Below are 26,411 nucleotides of genomic sequence, written 5' to 3' on the forward strand. Positions count from 1 at the left end.
ATATAACTAAAGTCCAACAGCAAAGTTGCTGCACTTGTTACCTCTCCTCTAATATCAGTGCAGACTGGCAGGGTAGGAGCAGGGTTGTTACCTCTCCTCTAATATCAGACTGGTAGGGTAGGAGCAGGGTTATTACTCCTCTAATATCAGACTGGCAGGGTAGGAGCAGGGTTGTTACTCCTCTAATATCAGACTGGCAGGGTAGGAGCAGGGTTGTTGTACATGGAAATTATTGAGCCCTGTTCCATGCATGGAAACTGAGCAAAATTGAAAATGTACATGGAAATCTTGTGTTGTCCTGGAAAATTTGATAGGCTTTCTAAAACATTTAATATTTTAAGTTTATTCTCAAATTTAAGCAGTTGGCTTGGAACTGTCTGTGGCTGTTTTAAATGTGGCTTTATCAATGTTGGTTGGCAAGCACATGGTTCATTGTTGCAAACAAACATTGATGTGCTTGCTAGCCAACTAACGCTTGGAATGTGTTGCTAACGGTAACGGCCAATAGCGCTAATACTTCCTGATATCCGCGAGTGGGGGGCGCAAGTTAAAACGGTCACAGCGTAGGAAGTCTAGGAACGTTGGATTTACTCAGGAAGTGGTAGAAGTTTGACTGGTGGTCAATGCGAATGTGTGATCTTTGCTACTTTAATAGATTCCTAAATTTCGTTGTTTGGTACCTGTACTGTAGCAATGACAAATAAAGTCCATTCCATAGATGATGCATTTACCAAGTGATCAGTATTTAGCCTGTATGGTATATATAGTATATGTATGTGTGTATATACTGTATATATATTTATATGAAGATGTTATAGCTAGCTAGCTACGATTTATTAGCGAAATAATAAACAGCAAGCAAGATCCAAAACTAGGGCCGGTGGAGGAGGGCAAGTGTCACATTGGACAGACTACCAAAACAGAAAAATAAAGTATCTTAACTACAGCAAGTGACACATCAACCTCTATTTCATGATTTTTAAAATATATAACGACGTAGATCATTGATCGGCAACGACACTATAATTGTTTGCCTGACTGGCCATCGGATTTGGGCTCTTAATAGCTAAAAAGCAATACTGTTTTCTTATTTTAACGTATAAAAGTAGCAAAGACCATACATTTGCATTGACCGCAAGTCAAACTTCTAACAATTCTACCACCCAGAAATTGGGTCGACGGGTGGGGGCGGAACGTTTTAACGGTCTAGATATCATCACAAAACATGGTACCTGGAAAATCAAGAGGTGGTATGGAAAATTATTTCAAGGCAAGCGTGGCGTGGCAACCCTGAGACTGGCAGGGTAGGAGCAGGGTTGTTACTCCTCTAATATCAGACTGGCAGGGTAGGAGCAGGGTTGTTACCTCTCCTCTAATATCAGACTGGTAGGTTAGGAGCAGGGTTGTTACCTCTCCTCTAATATCAGACTGGTAGGGTAGGAGCAGGGTTGTTACTCCTCTAATATCAGACTGGCAGGGTAGGAGCAGGGTTGTTACCTCTCCTCTAATATCAGTGCAGACTGGCAGGGTAGGAGCAGGGTTGTTACCTCTCCTCTAATATCAGTGCAGACTGGCAGGGTAGGAGCAGGGTTGCTAGCCTACAGAGCACCTCCATTCTCTCATGAACTGGCCTGGTAATGAAGCATTGTTCTTTTTCATTTGATGACTTATTTGATGGATTGATAGAGGGAAACGTTTAAGTTGATCGAGGGAAACGTGTAAGTTGTGAGCGAATCGCGAGCGTCCATGCCTTTCCTATGACGCTACTGATGACGTATCAGGGTCTTGAAGGGTTGTCCCATTTCATAGAGGAAGATTTCAACCACTAGGCCCTTGTAACTCTGTTCCGAGGGGGCAAGTCGAAAAGCGAGAAAAAAGAAAAGAAAAGAAATGGGATTGGGCCAAAGTCTCTGGTGGTTTGACCCCTCTCTCCCCCCGTAGCTGGCTGAGTCGTGGATGGGCTACACGGGGCCGGGCTGTGGCATCCTGAGCCTGGTGGTCACGGACCGCTACATCTGGTGTCTGGACTTCAAGGGAGGCCTGTACTGCTCCGCCCTGCCCGACGGAGGCCTCAGCTGGCAGAGGTTCGAGGACAACGTCCAGCAGGTGGCGCTGTCGCCCTCAGGTGAGACGTTTAGATTTGGATTTCCGCTCCGTTCAGTTGAGTTCAGTTGTCATTCGAGGTGACTCCATCGACCCCCTTAGCGGCAATTAAGAAGACTTTTTTTCAGAGTACCTCCTTTGATATAGCCTCATAGCCTATTTATACATCGGTACATACCATACTGTACATACTTACAGCCTGAAACACCGCCACTAGTGTGCCTTTGAGTAAGGCACTTAGCCCTCAGTTACTCCAGGGGAAATGTCCCTGTAATCTATGATTGAAAGTCTCTTTGGATTAAAAGCGTCTCCTGCATTTCGCTGTCTGATGCTTGTCCTCTGCAATAACAATGAAGTCTGTATCTAATCTAATGTAATGTAATCTAATCTGTGTGTTCACACACACACCATGCACACAACAAGTGTGTTAAGATGGTGAAAAAGGAGGGTGGTTGGTGGCCAAGCCTTTTTCATTTGCTTGTATAGAGTTTGTCCACTATTTGTTTGACAACGCTACTGTGTAGACAGACAGACAGACAGACAGACAGATGGTGACTCTGCTGGTGTGAAGACAGACAGACAGATGGTGTTTAGACAGACAGAGTGACAGACAGACAAACAGATGGTGACCCTGCCTGTATGTAGACAGACAGACAGACAGACAGACAGACAGTGACCCTGCCTGTGTGTAGACAGACAGACAGACAGACAGTGACCCTGCCTGTGTGTAGACAGACAGACAGACAGACCCTCTGCCTGTGTGCCTGCAGGGTCTCTGCTGTGGAAGGTGGAGCAGAAGACGATGACGGCGTACGCCTGTGGGAAGGTGACCATCCGGGGGAAGCGTCACTGGTACAAGGCCCTGGAGGACACGGCCTACGTGGCGCTGGGGGACGACGCCGCCTGGATCATCAGGACCAACGGAGACCTCTACCTGCAGACTGGTGAGCTGGGACACACACACACACACACACACTCACTCACACACACTCACACACACACACACACACACACACACACACTCACCCTCTCACACACACTCACCCTCTCACACACACACACACTCACACACACACACACTCTCACACACACTCTCTCACACACACACACATTCACACACACACACACACACACACACACACACACACACACACACACACACACACTCAACACTCTCCTTGGGCAAGACACTGAACCCCAAATTGCTCCCAATGAGCGGGCCGGCGCCTTGCATGGCAGCTTGCCGCCATTGGTGTGTGAATGTGTGTGTGAATGGGTGAATGAGAGGCCGTTGTAAAGCGCTTTCGATAAAGGCGCTATATAAGTGCAGTCCATTTACACACGCACGGACGCACACACAAACACACACACACACACACACACACACACACACACGCACACACACACACACCACAAGGTCGGATGTGGAAAACGTCCTAGATTTCTGACCATGTCTTAGCTCTTCTTAGTGACCATGCACCCCTGGGTGTAGACATGTTCATCCGCCTGAGAGGAGGTGTGTGTCCTGCCTCCACCAGCAGGGGGCCTCAGGGGACCGGCTAGTATTCTTACCTGACACACAACGTCTCAACCTCCCCCCCCCCCCCCCCTTCCCCCAGTCGATCAGTCTGTGGTACCACCATCGGCCACTAGATGGCAGTGCTGCTGTTTGCCATAGACATGTTGTTGTAGCCTTGAATCAGTCAGAACTTTGCACAACTTGTCTGTTTATGATTGCGAGGGAAGGAACCGTGTTTTGAGTTGGACTGAGTCACCGTTCTTTGTGTCAGGACAGATTGAAGCCTGCTGTGTCCAAAACAACCTTAACAAAACAAGGTGAAGGTGAAGAGCCTGGTGGTTGTGTAACAGCGTGTTGTGTCGACTTGTGTCCAGTTACGTAACACAACAATGCAGCATGACGAGGTGCAGCTGGTTTGACAACCAGAGACAACACACACACACACACACACACTCTCACTCTCACACTCACATGCGCACACACACACACACACACACACACACACACACACGCACACACATATAGTGGGGGAAATAAGTATTTGATCCCCTGCAGATTTTGTACGTTTGCCCACTCACAAAGAAATGAACGGTCTATAATTTTAATGGTAGGTTTATTTTAACAGTGAGAGACTGAATATCAACCAAAAACACATTATATAAAAGTTATAAATTGATTTGCATTTGATCGAGGGAAATAAGTATTTGATCCCCTAGCAAAACATGACTTAGAAGTTGGAGGAGAAACCCTTGTTGGCAGCACAGAGGTCAGACGCTTCTTGTAGTTGGTCACCAGGTTTGTTCACATCTCAGGAGGGATTTTGGCCCACTCCTCTTTTTAAGATCCTCGACAGATCCTAAAGGTTTGGAGGCTGTCGCTTGGCAACTGGAAGCTTCAGCTCCTCCACAGATTTTCTATGGGATTAAGGTCCGTAGACTGGCTAGGCCACTCCATGCTCTTAATGTGCGTCTTCTTCAGCCACTCCTTTGTTGCCTTGGCCGTATGTTTTGGGTCATTGTTGTGTTGGAAGACCCATCAACAACCCATTTTCAGTGTCCCGGTCGAGCCGGTGGAGGAGTTGTGTTATAACATTGTTATTAACCAGGTGAACCTGGCGACTCCTACCTAGGTATCATCAACACATCTCCTACGTGGCTGTCACATTCTAGACCGTTTCTACACTCCATGAGTTGTTACAAAGAGCAATAGTTCAGACAGGAGTGAGCAGATCAGACAGACTGGAGTGAACAGATCAGACAGACTGGAGTGAACAGATCAGACAGCAGCAAGCAGATCAGACTCTACCCTCCAGGGTGTTTTGACCTCACCGACCAGGATATGTTTTCAGGGACGTGGCAGATAACAGACATGATTTCACCGCCTCCGTCGCCGGCTTCATCAGGGAACGTATCGACGACATTGTCCCCACTGTCACAGTACCGACATTTCCCCCCAACCCCCCCCAAAAAACATGGATGAACGGCGTCATACGTGCTTGGCTGAGAGTGCGGACCGCAGGGATCTGAATGAATACAGGGAATTCCAGATCCGACATTTCGCAAAGCCAACCCGAGAAGTATGTGACGTGGATTTACAAACCGACCTTTTTAAACGTGTCAGAATCCAAAAAGCAGCCGGACCCAGTTCAGCGCGGGCCGTGAGCTCCCAGCCCTCCAGGATATCTACTCTGAGATGGAAGGGCTGGGAAGATCACCAAGGACTGCAGCCATCCCAGTCATGCCCTGTTCTCTCTGTTACCATCTGGGGAGTGGTGTCTGGAGTATCCAGACCCGGACCAACAGGTTTGGGATTTAAGTCATTAAACAGCTTAACTAATACCTCAGAATCAGGCCTCCACCCCTCTCCAGTTCAGTGACTCCATTGACATTGCACTTTTTACACCCTCTCCTACTGCACAAACACAATATAGCAATATATATTGCTATAGCAATTAAAATATATATATTTTTAACTTTGAGATACGCCCAACCAGCACTGGCAGATCTGCCTCCTCAAGACCAACAAAACGTGTTGTGTGAAAAACAAAGAAAAAAAAAATCTTCTTCAAATATACCGTAAGTCTGCTCAACATAACACTCGGTACATAAAAAGTATGTACCGGCCCCTAAGAAGTTCGAGAACGAAAAGTTCCCGCGTAAAAAAATGACTACGCTACATGCAAATTAATCAGCACCACAATTAATTAAATCTGCGAATGAGCCCATGTTGGCCATATTTATGCAAATTAATGTGGAACTTGGTGAGCTTGTGTCAGACAGTAGTATGTAAAAAATTCCAACATGATCGAATTAAAAACATGGCTGCCACATGCCACTCAATATTCTGCATTTCCAGCCATTTTTAAATATAAAACACTTAAGAATCTTCTTCTCATGAACCGCAAGTCCAAGTGACATGATATGCTTGTACCAGTCCTTGCAAACAAATACATAAATAAACAGCTACATGCAAATTAATATGTACCATAAATAATGACATATGCAAATATGTCATTATTTGCAAATAATGAACACAGTATGTGTGTGTGTGTGTGTGTGTGTGTGTGTGTGTGTGTGTGTGTGTGTGTGTGTGTGCGTGTGCGCGTGTGCGTGTGCGTGCGTGCGTGTGTGTGTGTGTGTGTGCGTGTCTTGAAGTTCAAAGGGTCTACAGTATATCATATGCAAATATAGGATGTTTGGATAATAATGTTAGGATGTAATAACATATGCAAATATAGGATGTTATTTCTTTTCAGTTTGTAAAGCGAGTGTCTAGAAAAGCACTATATAAGTCTAATGTATTATTATGATTATTATGATTATTATGATTATTATTATTATTAATAATAATAATACATAGGGCGGTCAGTCATTGTTAATCTAGGCCTAATCAATCTCAAAGTTAGTGTGCTCTGAGACAGTGCCATAACAGACATGTGGAACAAATTTGAGGTGATGATTTGATTTGTTGTTGATTCTTGTTGTATGCTGTTGTATTGTTGAGGAGTTGCTCTGCCCCAAGTAGACCCTTTGAACTTGAAGACACGCGCACACACACTCACACATACTGTGTTCACATAGTCACACACACACACACACACACACACGCACGCATATGATGAAATAACATGCTTATGCCATAGTTTCCTCAGAAAAACTCTTAGAAATGAAACTAAAACTAGAACTGGGTGGACGTAGCTTTTGTTTTCTCCTCAGACACTTGAGGCTTGTCTGATTTATCTTGCTTGGTGCCGTGTGTGTGTGTGTGTGTGTGTGTGTGTGTGTGTGTGTGTGTGTGTGTGTGCGTGCGTGCGTGCGTGCGTGCGTGCGTGCGTGCGTGCGTGCGTGCGTGCGTGCGTGCCGTTTCCAGGGCTGGGTAGCGTCAGCATAAAGTCACTCAATATAAACATTCATCTGAGATAAACAGAATCTCCACAGTAAGATCACACAGTGTTGCAGCAGCGTTCATTCTCTATTCTCTAGTCTAGTGTGTTACTGACTAGTCAGGCTCAGAACATCTCTCTCCTGGGCTGGGCTGTGACCCTCCTCCTTCCCTCAACCAGGGAAGCCTTTAGTTGTGCTTGTTTTTATTTTTATGAATTGAGTCCTTTTTTTGAGTGGGGCAGTCTCTTACTCTTTTTTCTGAGTGCGACTACATCGAGCAGTGCCAGCAGAACCAGTTCCACCGCTACATCTCTGAGCAAGAGTACTACCTCTGGCTGTTACAGTCTGACCCGATGGTTCTCCACTACCTGCCTGAGGAGAAAAGGGGGCGTATGTTCAGCTTCTTCTTAGAGCAGAGAGACAGAGCTATGCAGAGACGCTCCATGGAGAGAGAGATCAACAAGAGCACAACACAGCTGAGGAAGAGAAAGGCCCAGGAGGAATGGATGGTGCCTCCTCAGAAGAAACAGTGTGTGAGCTCAAACCAGCAGCTGCTTTTCACTGAGGAAGAGATGGAGAAACTGGAGGCCATTCCAGGGATTCAGGCCCTGGTTGTGGAGATGGGCTTCCTGTCTGAATGAATCATTTGTCCTGTCTTTGAATCATTAAAATGTATTTATTTAGTAGTTAGTAGGAATATGATAATATGTTAGTTATAAGATACCTATATTTATATCAGGTAAGTATTTATCATTTTAGGGTTTATAAATAAAACATAAATAAAGAATCATTTAACTGTTTTTCTTTAAACCGGTGTCCATTTGAGCCTGAATCTCTCTCTCTCTCTCTCTCTCTCTCTCTCTCTCTCTCTAAGAAAGACAGGCAGGCCTGTCTGTAAAACCTCATTTCATTCTCTCAGAGATGACATCCACTTCCCCGCTCACTGACACAGTACCGGCAGTCTCCATACAGTACTGTACACACACCACTATGGCTAAACACACAAATAGGTAGAGAGGCAAGAGAGAGTGGCTGCTGTTGAGAGAGGGAGAGTTTCACCTTTGTAGGTAAACAGCTGTGGCTTAAACACTTTCTAACAAATCATAATCATAATAATAATGGTCTGGCTTCCAGTTATGAACCGGTTCCAAATTGTTCAATGCATCAGAGTCCTGTGCCTCCGAGGTTATCGATGCCGGCATGTTTTTGACAGTTGCGGGTTGCAAAAAAACGTGTGCGTCTGTAGCAGTTTCTAGGCACAGAGGGAGGTTGACACAGAGGAATGGTGCAGAATAATAGTTTTATTTAGTCCAACACTGCTCAGCACCGTCACTGACGTGCGGAGCCAGTCTTTCCCCCACTCCCGCTGTCTCTCCCTTTCGGGACCCGCTCAGTCCCTTGGCTGAGCCCTCGCTCTCGCCCCGCTATTCCGCTCCTTGGCTGAGCCCTCGCTCCCGCCCCGCTAGTCCGCTCCTTGGCTGAGCCCTCGCTCCCGCTATTCCGCTCCTTGGCTGAGCCCTCGCTCCCGCCCCGCTAGTCCGCTCCTTGGCTGAGCCCTCGCTCCCGCCCCGCTAGTCCTCCCTTTCGGGACCCGCTCCGTCCGTCCGGCTCCCTGCACCTCACCCCCTTTCGGGGTCTCGTGCTGGCTCGCCGCGGCTCTCTCTCTCTCGGTCTCTCCGTGTCTCCGTGCGGCAGGTACTTCCTGCCCTACTCATCTCCCGAGGGAACAAACACACACAGGTTAAATAGACCAGTGGAACAATGAGTCTGATCACTGACACCTGTCCGTAATCAGCCCATCATAACGAGCCTGATCACTGACACCTGTCCGTAATCAACCCATCATTCCCCTCCAATGGCAGTCTAGCTCCCTCTGCAGGCCAGAACGCGCCATGTTCCCCACACATCCCCACCGCCAGTTTCGAGGCCGGGGATACAACCGGCCGATAGCCTACTCCCCCCCCCCATCACGGGAGAGGAAGTCGGCCACGACCATCTGCGTCCCCGGCCTGTGAACCACCGTGAAGTTGAAGGGCTGCAACGCGAGGTACCACCGGGTGATCCTCGCGTTGGTGTCCTTCATGCGGTGGAGCCACTGTAGGGGAGCATGGTCGGAGTAGAGGGTGAACGAGCGCCCCAGCAGGTAGTACCGGAGGGCGCCGACCGCCCACCGAATGGCCAGACACTCCTTCTCCACCGTGCTGTACCTGCCCTCCCGCTCCGACAGCTTTCGGCTCAGGTACAGCACCGGACGGTCGAATCCCTCCACCTGCTGGGTCAGCACCGCCCCCAGCCCTCTATCCGACGCGTCTGTCTGCAGAGAAAAAGGAATGTTAAAGTTAGGAGCATACAAGACTGTCTCCCCACAGAGGGCGTTCTTAATCCCATCGAACGCCACTTGGCACCGCTCACTCCATTGGACCGGGTCCGGGGCCCCCTTCCGGGTGAGGTCGGTAAGGGGGCTGGCCAGCTCCGAGAACCCCGGCACAAACTGCCGGTAGTAGCTGGCCAGTCCCAGGAACCGCCTCACGTCCTTCCGGGTCCTGGGCCGCGGGGCGGCGGCGACCGCAGTGGTTTTGTCCACCTGCGGTCGCACCTCCCCACCGCCCAGGATGTACCCCAGATACCGGATCTCCCCCCGCCCGATCACGCACTTCGCCGGGTTCGCCGTCAGCCCCGCCTGCCTCAGCGACTGTAGTACCGCCGCCACCCTCTGCATATGCTGCGGCCAGGTGTCCGCATAGACGACAATGTCATCTACGTACGCCGCAGCATACGCAGAGTGCGGCCGCAGAATACGGTCCATCAGCCGCTGAAACGTGGCCGGGGCCCCAAACAACCCGAACGGAAGCGCGGTGAACTGGAATAACCCCCGCGGGGTAGAGAATGCCGTTTTTTCCCGGGCTGCCGACGATAATGGTATCTGCCAGTACCCCTTCGTGCAATCCAATGTTGTGTAATATTTAGCCGTGCCAAGCCGGTCCAGGAGCTCGTCGACCCGGGGCATAGGGTAGGCATCGAATTTAGACACCGCGTTCACCCGTCTATAGTCCACACAGAACCGTACAGACCCATCGCGCTTTGTCACCAGCACGATGGGGCTGCACCAGTCGCTATGCGACTCCTCGACCACGCCCAGTTTTAGCATAGAGTCTAATTCCCGGCTCACCACGTCTCGTCTGTGAGCCGGCAGCCTGTATGGCCGCGTACGTACCGTAACCCCCGGTGGCGTAACTATCTGATGCTCTATGAGGCGAGTACGACCGGGTATAGGGGAGAACACATCTGCGAACCTATGTTGCAATCGATCAACGTCCGCCCGCTGGTTCGCCGAGAGATGGTCGCCTACGCAGGCCGGGGCGCTAGTACTCGTTTTTGGGACCTCCGGCCCGAACTCATCCTGCTCGGGAAGTAGCGTCACCAGGGAAACAGGGACCACGTCGTTCCATTTTTTTAATAGGTTGATGTGGTATATTTGCGTGCAATCCCCTCTATCCGACCGCACTACCTCGTAGTCTACATCCCCAATTCGCCGTGTGACCACGAACGGCCCTTGCCACTTGGCGAGTAATTTAGAGCTAGACGTGGGCAGTAATACGAGGACTGTCTCCCGGTGCGAAATTGCGTAGTCTAGTCCCTCTGTCGTACAGCCGTTTCTGCCGCTCCTGGGCCTCGAGCAAATGCTCCCGTGACATGACCCCCAGTGCGTGGAGCTTTGCTCGTAGGTCCAGGACGTATTGTATTTCATTCTTACTGTCACTAGACCCTTCCTCCCAGCTTTCTTTAATCAGGTCTAGGACGCCCCGTGGCTTGCGCCCGTATAGGAGCTCAAAGGGGGAAAACCCCGTGGAAGCCTGGGGTACTTCCCGCACTGCGAACAACAGAGGGTCTAACCACTTATGCCAATTACGACTATCTTCGTGAATGAACTTACGGATCATTGACTTAAGCGTCCGATTGAACCGCTCACACAGCCCGTCGGTAGCTGGGTGGTACACGCTCGTTCGGACCGCCTTAATGTCTAACAACCCGTAAAGTTCCCTAAGTGTTCGTGACATAAAGTTAGTGCCTTGGTCGGTGAGGATCTCTTTCGGGATCCCCACCCGGGAGATGACCTGGAATAACGCCTGTGCTACACTCTTTGCAGAGATAGTACGAAGCGGTATTGCCTCGGGGTATCGAGTCGCGTAGTCTATGAGGACTAACACGAACCGATAGCCCTGTGAGCAACGTTCAAATGGCCCGATTATATCCATCCCAATCCGGTCGAATGGTGCCTCTACCAGGGGAAGGGGGCACAACGGTGCCCTGGGCACGGCCGGGGGATTGACTAATTGGCACTCGCGGCAGGATGCACACCACAGATGCACCTCTGCCCGAATCCCCGGCCAATAAAATCGAGCCATTATCCGGTTGAGTGTTTTGTCGTATCCTAGGTGGCCTGCCATCGGGTTATAATGCGCCGCCTGAAATATAGCTTTCCGGCGGCTCCTAGGTACCAACAACTGGGTCGTTTCCTCGTCCCTGCGAGTGTCACGACTCACTCTATACAGTCTGTCCCTAATCAATACGAAATACGGGTGGGCGCGCACAGCGTCTGGCCGTACCAGCACACCATCAATACTGATCACCTGGTCATAGGCGGAGCGTAGAGTGGCGTCGCGAGACTGCTCGAGGGGGAAGTCGGCTACTGGAGGGAACGCAGGCGGCGGATCTGCGGGTGCCGGACCCACCGCCTCCTCCGGCTCCTCGGCAGCGTCGGACGCCCTCGCATCAGCGCAGAGCACTGCGCACGCCTCACATTTCCCTGTCGGTCGTGCACGCACCCCCGTGGTTTCCCCTAATACCTGCGGAAACCCAGCCCAATCTAAACCCAAAATTAGGGGGTGCATGAGGCTCGGACTAACCGCCGCCTTGACACTATACTTTTTCCCCCCATAACGAATTTCGATGGGGACCACCGGATACTGGTGACAATCCCCATGCACACACAGTATCCCAACCCGCGATGCCTCTAACAATGCCCCGGGTCGAACCAGGCGCTGGTGGATCATGGTCTGTTGGGCGCCAGAATCCAACAGCGCCTGGTGCGTCTCACGCTGTACCCTTACTGGGATGTAAAACGCCTGTCCTGGACGCGAGGGAGGGGTCGGACTGCCGACGACGCGGATTACCTGACCCACCTCCATCTCGGGGCATTCCCGGCGGAGGTGGCCAGGCTGTCCGCATCGCCAGCATCCCTCCTCTACCGCTCGTGGGGCCGTCTGTGGGGTGGAGGTTGGCCCCCCGTGTGTGTTCCTCCCCCCGGTGTCCCGCCCCGTCCTCCGGGCTGGCGTTGGTGGCTCCCGCCGCGGCTCCACCCTAGGCCGTACCCCAGGCCGCGCCCCGCCGGCCCGTTGGCGCGGAGCCGGGGTCGGGGTAGGGCGCGGGCCCGGGGCTGGGCCCGGGGCTGGAACCTGCGGTCGAGGCAGGTGGTTGTCGGGGGAGGGGTCGAGAATGGCCTCCGGCGCGTCCCGCACCCCCCTCCTCTGGGCCCGAACCGGTGGCTCGGTGCGGTCCAGTAGCTCGCGGAGCATGGCCCGCTGCTCCGCCTGCCCCCGCATCAACTCCGCCGCCATCACCTCCTGCGCCTGTAGCATCCGGGCCAGGTGCGCCACCACCTGGACCGATGAGTCCATGGTCCTCTGGGCGTGTGTGCCGACCCCCTCTCTGTGCCCCACGTTGGGCGCCAGATGTAGCAGTTTCTAGGCACAGAGGGAGGTTGACACAGAGGAATGGTGCAGAATAATAGTTTTATTTAGTCCAACACTGCTCAGCACCGTCACTGACGTGCTGAGCCAGTCTTTCCCCCATTCCCGCTGTCTCTCCCTTTCGGGACCCGCTCCGTCCCTTGGCTGAGCCCTCGCTCTCGCCCCGCTATTCCGCTCCTTGGCTGAGCCCTCGCTCCCGCCCCGCTAGTCCGCTCCTTGGCTGAGCCCTCGCTCCCGCTATTCCGCTCCTTGGCTGAGCCCTCGCTCCCGCCCCGCTAGTCCGCTCCTTGGCTGAGCCCTCGCTCCCGCCCCGCTAGTCCTCCCTTTCGGGACCCGCTCCGTCCGTCCGGCTCCCTGCACCTCACCCCCTTTCGGGGTCTCGTGCTGGCTCGCCGCGGCTCTCTCTCTCTCTCGGTCTCTCCGTGTCTCCGTGCGGCAGGTACTTCCTGCCCTACTCATCTCCCGAGGGAACAAACACACACAGGTTAAATAGACCAGTGGAACAATGAGTCTGATCACTGACACCTGTCCGTAATCAGCCCATCATAACGAGCCTGATCACTGACACCTGTCCGTAATCAACCCATCATTCCCCTCCAATGGCAGTCTAGCTCCCTCTGCAGGCCAGAACGCGCCATGTTCCCCACAGCGTCATGATGACGTCAAACTCTGAAACTGGCAACAAGGAGTCATGGTGGAGTTTAGGAACAAACGGTCCAAAACGTGGCTTCATTTCACAGAGAGAAATGACAACATTCTACATCCCTAGCTGGGTGTCTAACATTCTACATCCCTAGCTGGGTGTTTAACATTCTACATCCCTAGCTGGGTGTCTAACATTCTACATCCCTAGCTGGGTGTTCAACATTCTACATCCCTAGCTGAGTGTTTAACATTCTACATCCCTAGCTGGGTGTTTAACATTCTACATCCCTAGCTGGGTGTCTAACATTCTACATCCCTAGCTGGGTGTTTAACATTCTACATCCCTAGCTGGGTGTTTAACATTCTACATCCCTAGCTGGGTGTTCAACATTCTACATCCCTAGCTGGGTGTTTAACATTCTACATCCCTAGCTGGGTGTCTAACATTCTACATCCCTAGCTGGGTGTTCAACACTCTACATCCCTAGCTGGGTGTTCAACATTCTACATCCCTAGCTGGGTGTTTAACATTCTACATCCCTAGCTGGGTGTTCAACACTCTACATCCCTAGCTGGGTGTTCAACATTCGACATCCCTAGCTGGGTGTTTAACATTCTACATCCCTAGCTGGGTGTTCAACATTCTACATCCCTAGCTGGGTGTTCAACATTCTACATCCCTAGCTGGGTGTTTAACATTCTACATCCCTAGCTGGGTGTTTAACATTCTACATCCCTAGCTGGGTGTTCAACACTCTACATCCCTAGCTGGGTGTTCAACATTCTACATCCCTAGCTGGGTGTTCAACACTCTACGTCCCTAGCTGGGTGTGATCCATAGGTCTCATTTCCTGGGCAGCGTGACTCAGAGATGTTGTGGTTGCAGTGCTATTCCCTCTCCAGACAGATGAGACATGAAACATTAGGGATGAACACAAACACACACACCAAACACACACACTGGGCAAGTTTGCTCAGGCAAATCTTTCTGGTGGATCTTTCCTCTGACGAGCCAGAGGCTGGGTTGATTTGACTGAGACATGTAAAACACGGAGGGACCAGTTCTCCTGTCACCCGCCTGTGGCTGTGTGGTGGGACACGAGGCCTGGACTGTTGTATCGGCACGACAGAGGCACATTTGCATACAGACAGACTAGCACACACACATACACACACACACTCACACACACCTGACTGTCTTTTGCCCTGTGAGGTGTCCTTGGGTGTTTTGAAAGGCACCATACAAATAAAATGTATTATTATTATTGTTATTATTATTATTATTATTTACACACACACTATTGCACATTTGCACAATTCAATGAAAGCCTGATTACGTCTCTTTCTCTCGCTCTCTCTGGCCCCCCCCTCTCTCTCTCTCTCTCTGCCCCCCCCTCTCTCTCTCCCCGTGGTGGTGTTGTGGTGGTGTGCAGGGTTGAGTGTGGAGCGGCCGTGCGCGCGGTCGGTGAAGGTGGACTGCCCTTGCCCCATGTCCCAGATGGCGGCGCGGGGCGGGGTGGTGTGGGCGCTCAGCGAGCAGAGGGCCGTGTTCTACAGGGAAGGCCTCAGCAGCTTCTGCTCAGAGGGGGAGGGGTGGAAGTACGACAAAGTCAGGTGGGACGCTGACGGGCTGGTCATCACTGAGGAGGAGGAGGAGGAGGGTGTGTGTGTGTGTGTGTCTGTGTCTGTGTCTGTGTGTGTCCGTGGTGAGTGGCAGGGTCTGGAGCCGAGCCCAAGACGGTAGCCCTGGTGATGGTGTGTGTGTGTGTGTGTGTCCGTGTCCGTGTCCTTAGTGAGTGGCAGGGTCTGGAGCCCCATGTGTATAGCCCTGGGCCCAGTTGTTTAAAACTTTTAATCTGGATCAGGATGTTGATTGTGTGTGTGTGTGTGTGTGTGTGTCCGTGTCCGTGTCCGTGTCCTTAGTGAGTGGCAGGGTCTGGAGCCCCATGTGTATAGCCCTGGGCCCAGTTGTTTAAAACTTTTAATCTGGATCAGGATGTTGATTGTGTGTGTGTGTGTGTGTGTGTGTGTGTGTGTCTCCATAGTGAGTGCCAGGGTCTGGAGCCCATGTGTATCGCCCTGGGAGAGCAGGGCACGGCCTGGGCCCTGGACACCGCGGGCCGCCTGTGGTTCAGGACCGGCATCACCTCCAAGAAGCCCCAGGGGGACGACGACCACTGGTGGCAGGTAAACCCCCCCACCCTCTCTTCTCCTCCTCACCGATGTGACAGTCAGAGCTAGAGAACCCAAGCGTAGGACACGTATAGAAAAGGGTTTGGGTTTCGAAGGAGTTGAGTGAACGGAATAGCAGGGCAGGATGACACGGGCAGGTCGGACAGGCAGGGCAGGTAGGGTAGGTAGGGTAGGGTAGGTTAGGGTAGGTAGGGCAGGGTAGGTATGGCAGGCAGGCAGGGCAGGGTAGGTAGGGTAGGTAGGGTAGGGTAGGTAGGGTAGGTAGGGCAGGGTAGGTAGGGTAGGCAGGGTAGGTAGGGTAGGTAGGGCAGGTAGGGTAGGTAGGGCAGGGTAGGTAGGGTAGGTAGGGCAGGTAGGGCAAGGTAGGTAGAGTAGGTAGGGTAGGTAGGGCAGGGTAGGTAGGGTAGGTAGGGCAGGGTAGCTAGGGTAGGTAGGGCAGGTAGGGCAGGGTAGGTAGGGTAGGTAGGGTAGGTAGGGCAGGGTAGGGCAGGGTAGGTAGGGCAGGGTAGCTAGGGTAGGTAGGGCAGGTAGGGCAAGGTAGGTAGAGTAGGTAGGGTAGGTAGGGCAGGGTAGGTAGGGTAGGTAGGGCAGGGTAGCTAGGGTAGGTAGGGCAGGTAGGGCAGGGTAGGTAGGGTAGGTAGGGTAGGTAGGGCAGGGTAGGGCAGGGTAGGTAGGGCAGGGTAGCTAGGGTAGGTAGGGCAGGTAGGGCAGGGTAGGTAGGGTAGGTAGGGTAGGTAGGGCAGGTAGGGCAGGGTAGGTAAGGTAGGTAGGGTAGGTAGGGCAGGGTAGGTAGGGTAGGTAGGGTAGGTAGGGCAGGGTAGCTAGGGCAGGTAGGGCAGGGTAGGTAGGGTAGGTAGGTAGGGTAGGTAGGGTAGGTAGGGCAGGGTAGCTAGGGCAGGTAGGGCAGGGTAGGTAGGGTGGGCAGGGTAGGTAGGGTAGGTAGGGTAGGTAGGGCAGGGTAGGGTAGGTAGGGCAGGGTAGGTAGGGTAGGTAGGTAGGGTAGGTAGGGTAGGTAGGGCAGGGTAGGGCAGGCAGGCAGGCAGACACCGGGGAGTGGCACCAAACAACAGAGTACAGTAACTCTGAATAATGTAATGCCTCGACAAATTGGTCGAAAGCAAAACGGACGTGGAGAATAACAAACAGTCTGACAATGAATGGGTTAGTGTTGGGGTTAGCCAGGGTTAAGGTTAGGGTTTATTGTCATTGCAGAGTACAAAGTACCAGACAACGAAATGCAGTTTAGCATCTAACCAGAAGTGCAACCGGTGATATAAAAACCTGATATAAAACAGGACAGTGATAGTGATATAAAACATGACAGTGATAGTGATATAAAACATGACAGTGACAGTGATAGTGATATAAAACATGACAGTGATAGTGATATAAAACATGACAGTGATAGTGATATAAAACATGACAGTGACAGTGACTCAGATTCAGATTCAGATAATGTTTATTGCCATTATGCTTGACACATATAGGAATTTGTTTTGGCATTACAGTAGGTGCATTTATGCTTTTTTCACATGTATACATGAACAAAAACAAATACAAATGCAAAACAGGACAACACAGGACAGACAGTGCATTGAATAGTGCTATATATATATATATAAAGTGCAGTGCAGAGTTTTTCAAAGGTCCAGTGCATATTCAGTCCTGGGCAGACTTGGGGGCGGGGGGGGGGGGAAGCCAGAGTCATTTAGCAGCCTGGCGGCTGAGGGGAAAAAACTGAGCCTGTGGCGGGCCTTTACTGTTTTAGGCAGCCGCAACCTTCTCCCAGAGGGAAGAAGGGTGAGGAGGCCGTGGCCGGGGTGGGAGGGGTCGGCCATGATTTTCCTTGCCCTCCTCAGAGCCCTGGTGTCGTGCAGGGAGTTGAGGGAGGGCAAGGGACAGCCGATCACCCTCTCCGCTGCATGTATAACCCTCTGCAACTTGGCCTTGTCCTTGGCTGTTGCAGCAGGGAACCAGGTGATGATGGAGTGGGTGAGGATGGACTCTATGATGGCCGTGTAGAACTGGACCATCATGGACCTCGGCAGCCTGAATTTCCTCAGCTGCCGGAGGAAGAACATCCTCTTCTGGGCCTTCTTAGTGAGGGCCTCGGTGTTCCGCTCCCACTTTAGGTCCCGAGAGATGGTCATGCCTAGAAAGCGGCATGACTCCACGGAGGCCACCGGGGTACCTCCCACCGTGATGGGAGGGGGCAGGGCTGCTTTCCTGCGGAAGTCCACCACCATCTCCACTGTTTTTAGAGCATTGGGCTCCAGGTTGTTAAGACTGCACCAGCTCCGCAGCCCCTCGATCTCACCCCTGTAGGCAGATTTGTCCCCCCTGGAGATGAGGCCCACCAGAGTGGTGTCGTCTGCAAACTTCAGGAGCTTGACCGAGGGGTGGCGGGAGACACAGTTGTTGGTGTACAGGGAGAACAGTGCTGGAGACAGGACGCAGCCCTGCGGGGAGCCCGTGCTGGTGGACCTGGAGCTGGAAATGCTCTTCCCCAGCTTCACTCGCTGAGACCTGTCAGTCAGGAAGTCCGTAATCCACCTGCAGGTGGAGTCCGGCACCTGCAGCAGGAATAGCTGGTGCTCCAGGATGTGTGGGAGGATCGTGTTGAAGGCCGAGCTGAAGTCCACGAACAGGATCCTGGCGTAGTTGCCTGCAGTGTCTAGGTGTTCTAGCGCGTAGTGCAGAGCCAAGTTCACGGCGTCCTCTGTGGATCTATTGGCTCTGTACGCGAACTGCAGGGGGTCCAGCACAGGATCCGTGATGAGCTTCAGGTAGGCCAGGACAAGGCGCTCCAGGACCTTCATGACGACAGAGGTCAGAGCGACGGGTCTGTAGTCGTTAAGGCCTGTGACCGTGGCCTTCTTGGGGACGGGGATGATGGTTGACACCTTGAAGCACGCTGGGACGTGACACAGCTCCAGCGAGGCATTGAAGATGTGGGTAAACACCGGGGCCAGCTGGTCGGCGCAGTGCTTCAGGACGGAGGGAGAGACGGAATCCGGACCAGCTGCCTTCCGGGGATTCTGCCTCTTGAACAGTCTATTTACCTCTCGCACTGTGACAGAGAGAGGGGGTGGGGAAGGGGAGGTGGGGAGGGGAGGGGAAGGGGGGAGGGTGGGGGTATCAGGAGGGACATTGGCCCCACTGGGGGACGGGGGTGGTGGTTGTAGCCGGGGGGGGGTGGAGGGAGAGGGCAGGGGTGGGCGGGAACCTCTCTTTCTCAAACCTGCAGTAGAACTCGTTCAGCTCGTTAGCAAGAGGGAGGTTGTCGGACATCAGCGGGGACCTGGGTTTGTAGTTGGTGATGGTCTTGAGGCCTTTCCAGACGGAGGCGGAATCCCCCTCAGAGAGCTGTTGCTGCAGCTTCTCCGAAAAGCGATGCTTCGCCTCCTTCACCGCTTTGGCGAACCTGTACTTGGCCTGCTTGACCTGGTCCACGTCCCCACTGCGCCTAGCCACCTCCTTCTCCGACCTCAGACGCCTGAGTTGGGATGAAAATCAGGGCTTGTCGTTGTTAAAAGACTTCCTGGAGCGGAGGGGGACACACACCTCCTCGCCAAAGCTGATAAATGATGTCACAGTGTCTGTATATACATCCAGATTGTTACCAGCCTCTGGCCCCGCCCACTCCACCAAGTCCTGGTCACAGCCTGCTCTCTCCAACCAGGTGCAGAGTCGCTCGCATGCCTCACTGGACCACACCCTGAAGCGCCGTACAACAGGCTTAGAGAGTTTTAACCTCTGCCTGTAGCGAGGGATCAGGTGTATGAGGATGTGGTCACTGTAGCCCAGCGCAGCACGGGGGACAGAATGGTAGGCTTGACGAGCTGTACAGTAGCAATGATCCAGAGTGTTCACCCCCCGGGTGACAGTGTATCAGTGACAGTGATATAAAACATGACAGTGACAGTGACAGTGATATAAAACATGACAGTGATATAAAACATGACAGTGACAGTGATATAAAACATGACAGTGACAGTGATATAAAACATGACAGTGATATAAAACATGACAGTGACAGTGATATAAAACATGACAGTGACAGTGATATAAAACATGACAGTGATAGTGATATAAAACATGACAGTGACAGTGATATAAAACATGACAGTGATATAAAACATGACAGTGATATAAAACATGACAGTGACAGTGATATAAAACATGACAGTGATATAAAACATGACAGTGATATAAAACATGACAGTGATAGTGATATAAAACATGACAGTGATAGTGATATAAAACATGACAGTGATATAAAACATGACAGTGATATAAAACATGACAGTGACAGTGATATAAAACATGACAGTGACAGTGATATAAAACATGACAGTGACAGTGATATAAAACATGACAGTGACAGTGATATAAAACATGACAGTGATAGTGATATAAAACATGACAGTGATATAAAACATGACAGTGATATAAAACATGACAGTGACAGTGATATAAAACATGACAGTGATAGTGATATAAAACATGACAGTGATAGTGATATAAAACATGACAGTGACAGTGACAGTGATATAAAACATGACAGTGATAGTGATATAAAACATGACAGTGATAGTGATATAAAACATGACAGTGATACTGAAGCCACCACTTCCAACACGCAAGGTAAACAGTTATAGTCCGGTTGGATAATTAACACACTCCACACTGTCCTTGTAAGTTGTTGACAATAAACAGTTTATTGTCCATAATCCTAAGTAGGTAAGTAAAATGTATTTGTACAGCACCTCTCTCAGACCAAGGGTCACAAAGTGCTTTACATAGTAGAGAACATAATAAAGAAAAAACGAAAGTTTTTAGCAGGTTAAAATAGGCAAAACAAGTAAGAAGTAAGAAGAACAAGTAACAGACAACAGGAGTACAACAATATCAACAGGACACAGAAAGACAGGCTTTTGGGGCTCTCCATCAGAGGACCTGAGAGACCTACTGGGGCTGTAAGGACGCAGTAGGTCACATAGTAAGCAGGTGCCTGACCATGGAGGGCTCTGTAGGTGATGACCAGAACCTTGAAATCAATTCTATATTTGATGGGGAGCCAGTGTAGGGATGCTAAGATGGGAGTGATATGACATGACTTTCTGGACCTAGTCAACAGCCTTCCAGCTGCATGTTGGACCATTTGTAGCCGGCCCAGGGTGGATGCGATGAGGCAGGTGAGAAGGGAATTACAATAGTCCAATCGGGATGATACAAAGGCGTAAGTAATCCAATATTCATGCGAAAAGACAGGTAACAAAACTGACTGTAATGTATGATCAAAGAACAGCGTGAGCGTGGTCAAAATAACGTTGTTCCCAAACTATCCTGTTTCCATTCACCCAGGTCCAACTAACCTGGCTACCTAAACACACCTGGGCCCAGGAGGTCACCTCACCACCTCACAATCAATTAGGAATAAAACACAAATAATGATATAACCAAAACATAAAAATAAACATTAATCATGAAATATAAATATAATATATATTTTTTTTTAAATAAATCCAAAACCAAAGTCTGAAGTAATGGCTATAACAATAGTTACGGCAGGTACGGTAGTGAAGTGAAGTGAAACTTTATTTATATAGCGCCTTTCGTACATGGATGCAACTCAAAGCACTTTACAATGATTGAAAACAAGATTACAGAATAGAACAATTATTGAAAAAAAGATTACAGAGATGGGGGGGAGGACACACGAGACAACAGGAAGGGAGGGGAGGGAGGGGTTACATCTTTGCTTACACGGTAGTTTAGAGGTATGTACAGTTAAGGTAGCTATGTACAGTTAAGGTAGCTATGTACAGTTAAGATATCTATGTACAGTTAAGGTAGCTATGTACAGTTAAGGTATCTATGTACAGTTAAGGTATCTATGTACAGTTATGGTAGCTATGTACAGTTAAGGTAGATATGTACAGTTAAGGTAGCTATGTACAGTTATGGTAGCTATGTACAGTTAAGGTAGATATGTACAGTTAAGGTATCTATGTACAGTTATGGTAGCTATGTACAGTTAAGGTAGATATGTACAGTTAAGGTAGTTATGTACAGTTAAGGTATCTATGTACTGAAGAATCTTCTTGTCGGTAAAATGATGGAATGGATCAATCTATTGAGGATTTGTGATCTTAAATGCGTTGTGTCATCTCAGGATAGATTAGGTGTGCAGCAGACACGATTTGACAAGGAATAGAATTTCAACACGGGTCGGAATGAGTACTATAAGATTTATTAAGACATCAGCAACCTACCAGCAGTACCAGCATTCAACATCATTATGAAATACAGACAGGTTTAAATACTTTTCATGTTATCTCAGATGTTACGTTGTGAAATGAGCTCACCATCCCTGGCGCCTACCACCCCCCAAGGTCTTAAGATAACAACCCCGAATCTGTCTATTTGTGGCGTCACTGCTAACCGTGAAGATCAGGCTGACCCGGAAGAAGCAGAATGTGTGTGTGTTTGTGTGTGGGTATGTGTTATGTGTGTGGGTATGTGTTATGTGTGTGTCTGAGTGACATGAGAATAGAGTGTGTGTGTGTGTGTGTGTGTATGTGTTATGTGTGTGTCTGAGTGACATGAGAATAGAGTGTGTGTGTGTGTGTGTGTATGTATGTGTATGTGTGGGTGTGAGTGACATAAGCATATACGTATGTTGTTAGAAAACCCCACCTAGATCTAACAGTACAATTAAGGTAGCTATGTACAGTTAAGGTAGCTATGTACAGTTAAGGTAGCTATGTACAGTTAAGGTATGTATGTACATTTAAGGTAGCTATGTACAGTTAAGGTAGCTACAGTATGTACAGTTAAGGTAGATATGTCCAGTTAAGGTAGATATGTACAGTTAAGGTATCTATGTACAGTTAATGTAGCTATGTACAGTTAAGGTATATATGTACAGTTAAGGTAGATATGTACAGTTATAAGCTATGTACAGTTAAGGTAGCTATGTACAGTTATAAGCTATGTACAGTTACGGTAGATATGTACAGTTAAGGTAGATATGTACAGTTAAGGTAGCTATGTACAGTTAAGGTAGATATGTACAGTTATAAGATATGTACAGTTAAGGTAGCTATGTACAGTTAAGATAGATATGTAGAGTTAAGGTATCGATGTACAGTTAAGGTAGCTATGTACAGTTATAAGCTATGTACAGTTATAAGTTATGTACAGTTAAGGTAGCTATGTACAGTTATGGTAGATATTATGTACAGTTATAAGCTATGTACAGTTAAGGTAGCTATGTACAGTTAAGGTATCTATGTACAGTTAAGGTATCTATGTACAGTTAAGGTAGCTAACTACAGTTATAAGCTATGTACAGTTAAGGTAGCTATTTACAGTTATAAGTTATGTACAGTTAAGGTAGCTATGTCCAGTTAAGGTATCTATGTACAGTTAAGGTAGCTATGTACAGTTAAGGTAGCTATGTACAGTTAAGGTAGATATGTACAGTTAAGGTAGATATGTACAGTTATAAGCTATGTACAGTTAAGGTAGCTAGGTACAGTTAAGGTAGCTATGTACAGTTAAGGTAGATATGTACAGTTATAAGCTATGTACAGTTAAGGTAGCTATGTACAGTTAAGGTAGATATGTACAGTTAAGGTAGATATCTACAGTTAAGGTAGATATGTTCAATTAAGGTAGCTATGTACAGTTATGGTAGCTATGTACAGTTAAGGTAGATATGTACAGTTAAGGTAGATATGTACAGTTATAAGCTATGTACAGTTAAGGTAGATATGTACAGTTAAGGTAGCTATGTACAGTTAAGGTAGATATGTACAGTTAAGGTAGATAGGTACAGTTATAAGCTATGTACAGTTAAGGTAGATATGTACAGTTATAAGCTATGTACAGTTAAGGTAGATAGGTACAGTTATACGCTATGTACAGTTAAGGTAGATATGTACAGTTATAAGCTATGTACAGTTAAGGTAGATATGTACAGTTATAAGCTATGTACAGTTAAGGTAGATATGTACAGTTAAGGTAGCTATGTACAGTTAAGGTAGATATGTACAGTTAAGGTAGATAGGTACAGTTATAAGCTATGTACAGTTAAGGTAGATAGGTACAGTTATACGCTATGTACAATTAAGGTAGATAAGTACAGTAGGGTATGTATAGATGTACAGGCTCTATCAGAGAGGTATGTGCAATGTGCTTAGATGTGCAATCTACCGCCTCCGCTGATGCCAGACCATCTAAGACTCTACCCTGCCCCCCCCCCCCAGGTGAGTATAACAGACTACGTGGTGTTCGACCAGGGCAGCCTGTTCCAGACGCTGATCCAGGCCACCCAGAACGTGGCGAGCGCCACCAAGGCTCCGGTGGAGCGCGTGGCAGAGTGCCTGCGCGTGGCCTTCCTCTCCACGCAGTCCCAGTGCCAGCCCAGCCTGGTCAGCGCCAATGCCCGGGGCGTCTGGATCGCCTCGGGGAGAAACGACCTGCACGTCGCCAAGGGCAGCCTCGTCGGTAACGAGCGCAACCTCTCGCTTTTTGTGTGATTTATGCTTGATTCCGAATTGTCCTCTAACCCCTGTGTGTGTGTGTGTGTGTGTGTGTGTGTGTGTGTATTTGTCTGTGTGTGTATTTGTCTGTGTGTGTCTGTCTGTGTGTGTGTGTGTGTGTGTGTGTGTTTGTCTGTGTGTCTGTGTGTCTGTGTGTGTCTGTCTGTCTGTCTGTCTGTGTGTAAGTGTGTGTGTGTGTGTGTCTGTCTGTGTGTGTGTGTGTGTGTGTGTGTGTGTGTGTGTGTGTGTCTCCAGGGACCTTCTGGCAGAGCGTGGTGCCCAGAGGAACCGTCTCTGCCACCCGCTGGGCCTTCATCTTGTCCTCCGCTGTGCCCAGTAAAGAAGGTAAACAGGCCTTAAAGGCCTTAAATATGAGTTGACAGGTCTTAAAAATGTATTCGGCTTAGGAAATGACGATAACTTCTCTGTATCGCTTTTAAATGTGTTTGGGGGAAATGTCTGCAATTATGGTAATTAGCCTATCAGTCCCCTCCCATCCCCGCCGCCCGCAATAATAGTATGGAAATAAACTGGAACCAATAAACACTAGTTTGCAGCCCCCGGTGAGAACACCCAGTTCGCAAACAAGCTTGAGCTAGGCGTGGTGCTGTGGGCGCTACATACTGCAGCTAAACACCAATCGTACAACAGCAACGATGGCATAGGTGAGGTTTTTAAAAACACGTTCCCAGATTCCGATATCGCGAAAGCTTTCGCGTGTGGTGGTGGACTATTGTGTAGTAGATAAGGTAAAAATTGTTCACTTGTGGATAAAAGCACCAACATTTTACTGTGTGTACCTCTTGGGCCATTCTTTGGAAAAACTCAAATTCAAATTCATACATCAGACCTTTTTAGGTCTCCCTCTGCCAATTATTCAGATTTGTTTCAGAAGTAATGTGAAAAATATGGATAAACACAACATTATTTCAGCAAAACATTTTTTAATCATTCTTCACATCTGCAGCTACACAGTGCTGTGCAAGAAAGTCCAAAGCTGTAGCATTTGCACCTTCTATGGCATTCAAATTTGCATCCGCACTTGGTCAGTTGTTTGCAACTCTCTGCAATAGGGGGAGATCAGTCCACAAGATCTGCCACAGATCCCCTTTCTTTGTCCATCCCCAGTCGGTAGGACTTTGTGCTTCTGGTTGTCAAAGTGTTGACTGACCCCATATGCCTCCTGCCTGGTAGGCAGCACGCTTTACATGCTGGAGTAGAGCAGCTTGAGTAGGAGGGATGGCTTCATATGGCCTCTGCTTCCGAGCAAACATGTCCAGCCTTGCACCATCAGCTGTACTGGACCTGTCATACATTGTGACCACAAAGTTTTCCAGTATCTTCATGTCGGCATCTTCTACTATTGGTGGATACTGGCTGAGTTTGCTGAAAACATCAGAAGCATCGTCACAAATATCCCAGGTTTGCCATGCAGTCTTCTTTCCTTTCCCACGGAAGGCTGACACAACATCACAGCCAGTGAAGGCATGGAAGAACATAATGCCTTTGCTCTTCTGCAATCCAATACACGGAAAGAGTTCATGGATGGGAATCCATCGCAGGTTCCGGCCTTGACCAAAGGCAATCCATAGTTGCTGAAGACCAATCTCTTGCAGGGTTGGCAGTGTTGACCAATGCTGAACCATCAATGATGATGCACTCAGCCTCTGGTTCCTTATCTGGAATCTTAATAAGGGTCTCAAGAATAGTAGTGAGCTGAGATTTCTGACAGGTATGGAGCTTTCCACCATCACTCAAAGCAGCAGGGAATGGATGGTTCTCATGGCGAAAAAATTCATTGAGATTACATTCTCTGTGCTGACATGAGATGAACAGCTTAGAGAAGAGTTGGCAGTCTTTCTTCATGAACTTCTCCTTTGAAGAGTGGGCCGAGACTGGTAATAAAATATGCTTACCTTAAAATAATTCTACCAGTCTGCCGTGACACTTGTTGCTAACTTCATGGAAAAACTGAAAAAGCGTGAAAGACACAGCGACAGACGAACACAGACCAACATCTAGTGGATTTTTCTTTTTATATAAGATACCTAAACAGAGTGGTCTAGAGATGGACCAATCAGGTTGAGTCAAGTTCAACACATTGTTCAAATAGATAGTGATTTAAAATGTGTTCTACTTAACAGTTGAACAGAACATTAAAAGCAGACTTTTCCTTCAATGGCTTGGTATATGGTAGAAGGAAGCTTCTTGGCCTCTCCAGAGTTATACGATTTTTTTCCGCGTGCACGCGCGCTCAAAACAACGA

General features: G+C 49.2%; 1 protein-coding gene across 1 annotated transcript in view; it reads left to right on the plus strand.

The window, feature by feature from the left end:
• The window catches only part of tecpr2 (tectonin beta-propeller repeat containing 2), a gene marked incomplete at both ends in the record, with an annotated part of 69,065 nt that overhangs the window by 16,596 nt on the left and 26,058 nt on the right, over nt 1-26,411 (plus strand). Inside the window, 6 exons of the mRNA XM_080523867.1 lie at nt 1,942-2,125; nt 2,874-3,047; nt 14,834-15,014; nt 15,446-15,587; nt 23,870-24,110; nt 24,401-24,490. Of these exons, the coding sequence (XP_080379993.1) occupies nt 1,942-2,125; nt 2,874-3,047; nt 14,834-15,014; nt 15,446-15,587; nt 23,870-24,110; nt 24,401-24,490 (1,012 nt within the window). The remainder of the gene's footprint in view (nt 1-1,941; nt 2,126-2,873; nt 3,048-14,833; nt 15,015-15,445; nt 15,588-23,869; nt 24,111-24,400; nt 24,491-26,411) is intronic.

The sequence above is a fragment of the Nansenia antarctica genome (genome assembly GCF_963989245.1).
Source record: "Nansenia antarctica genome assembly, chromosome: 1".
NCBI lineage: Eukaryota > Metazoa > Chordata > Actinopteri > Argentiniformes > Microstomatidae > Nansenia > Nansenia antarctica.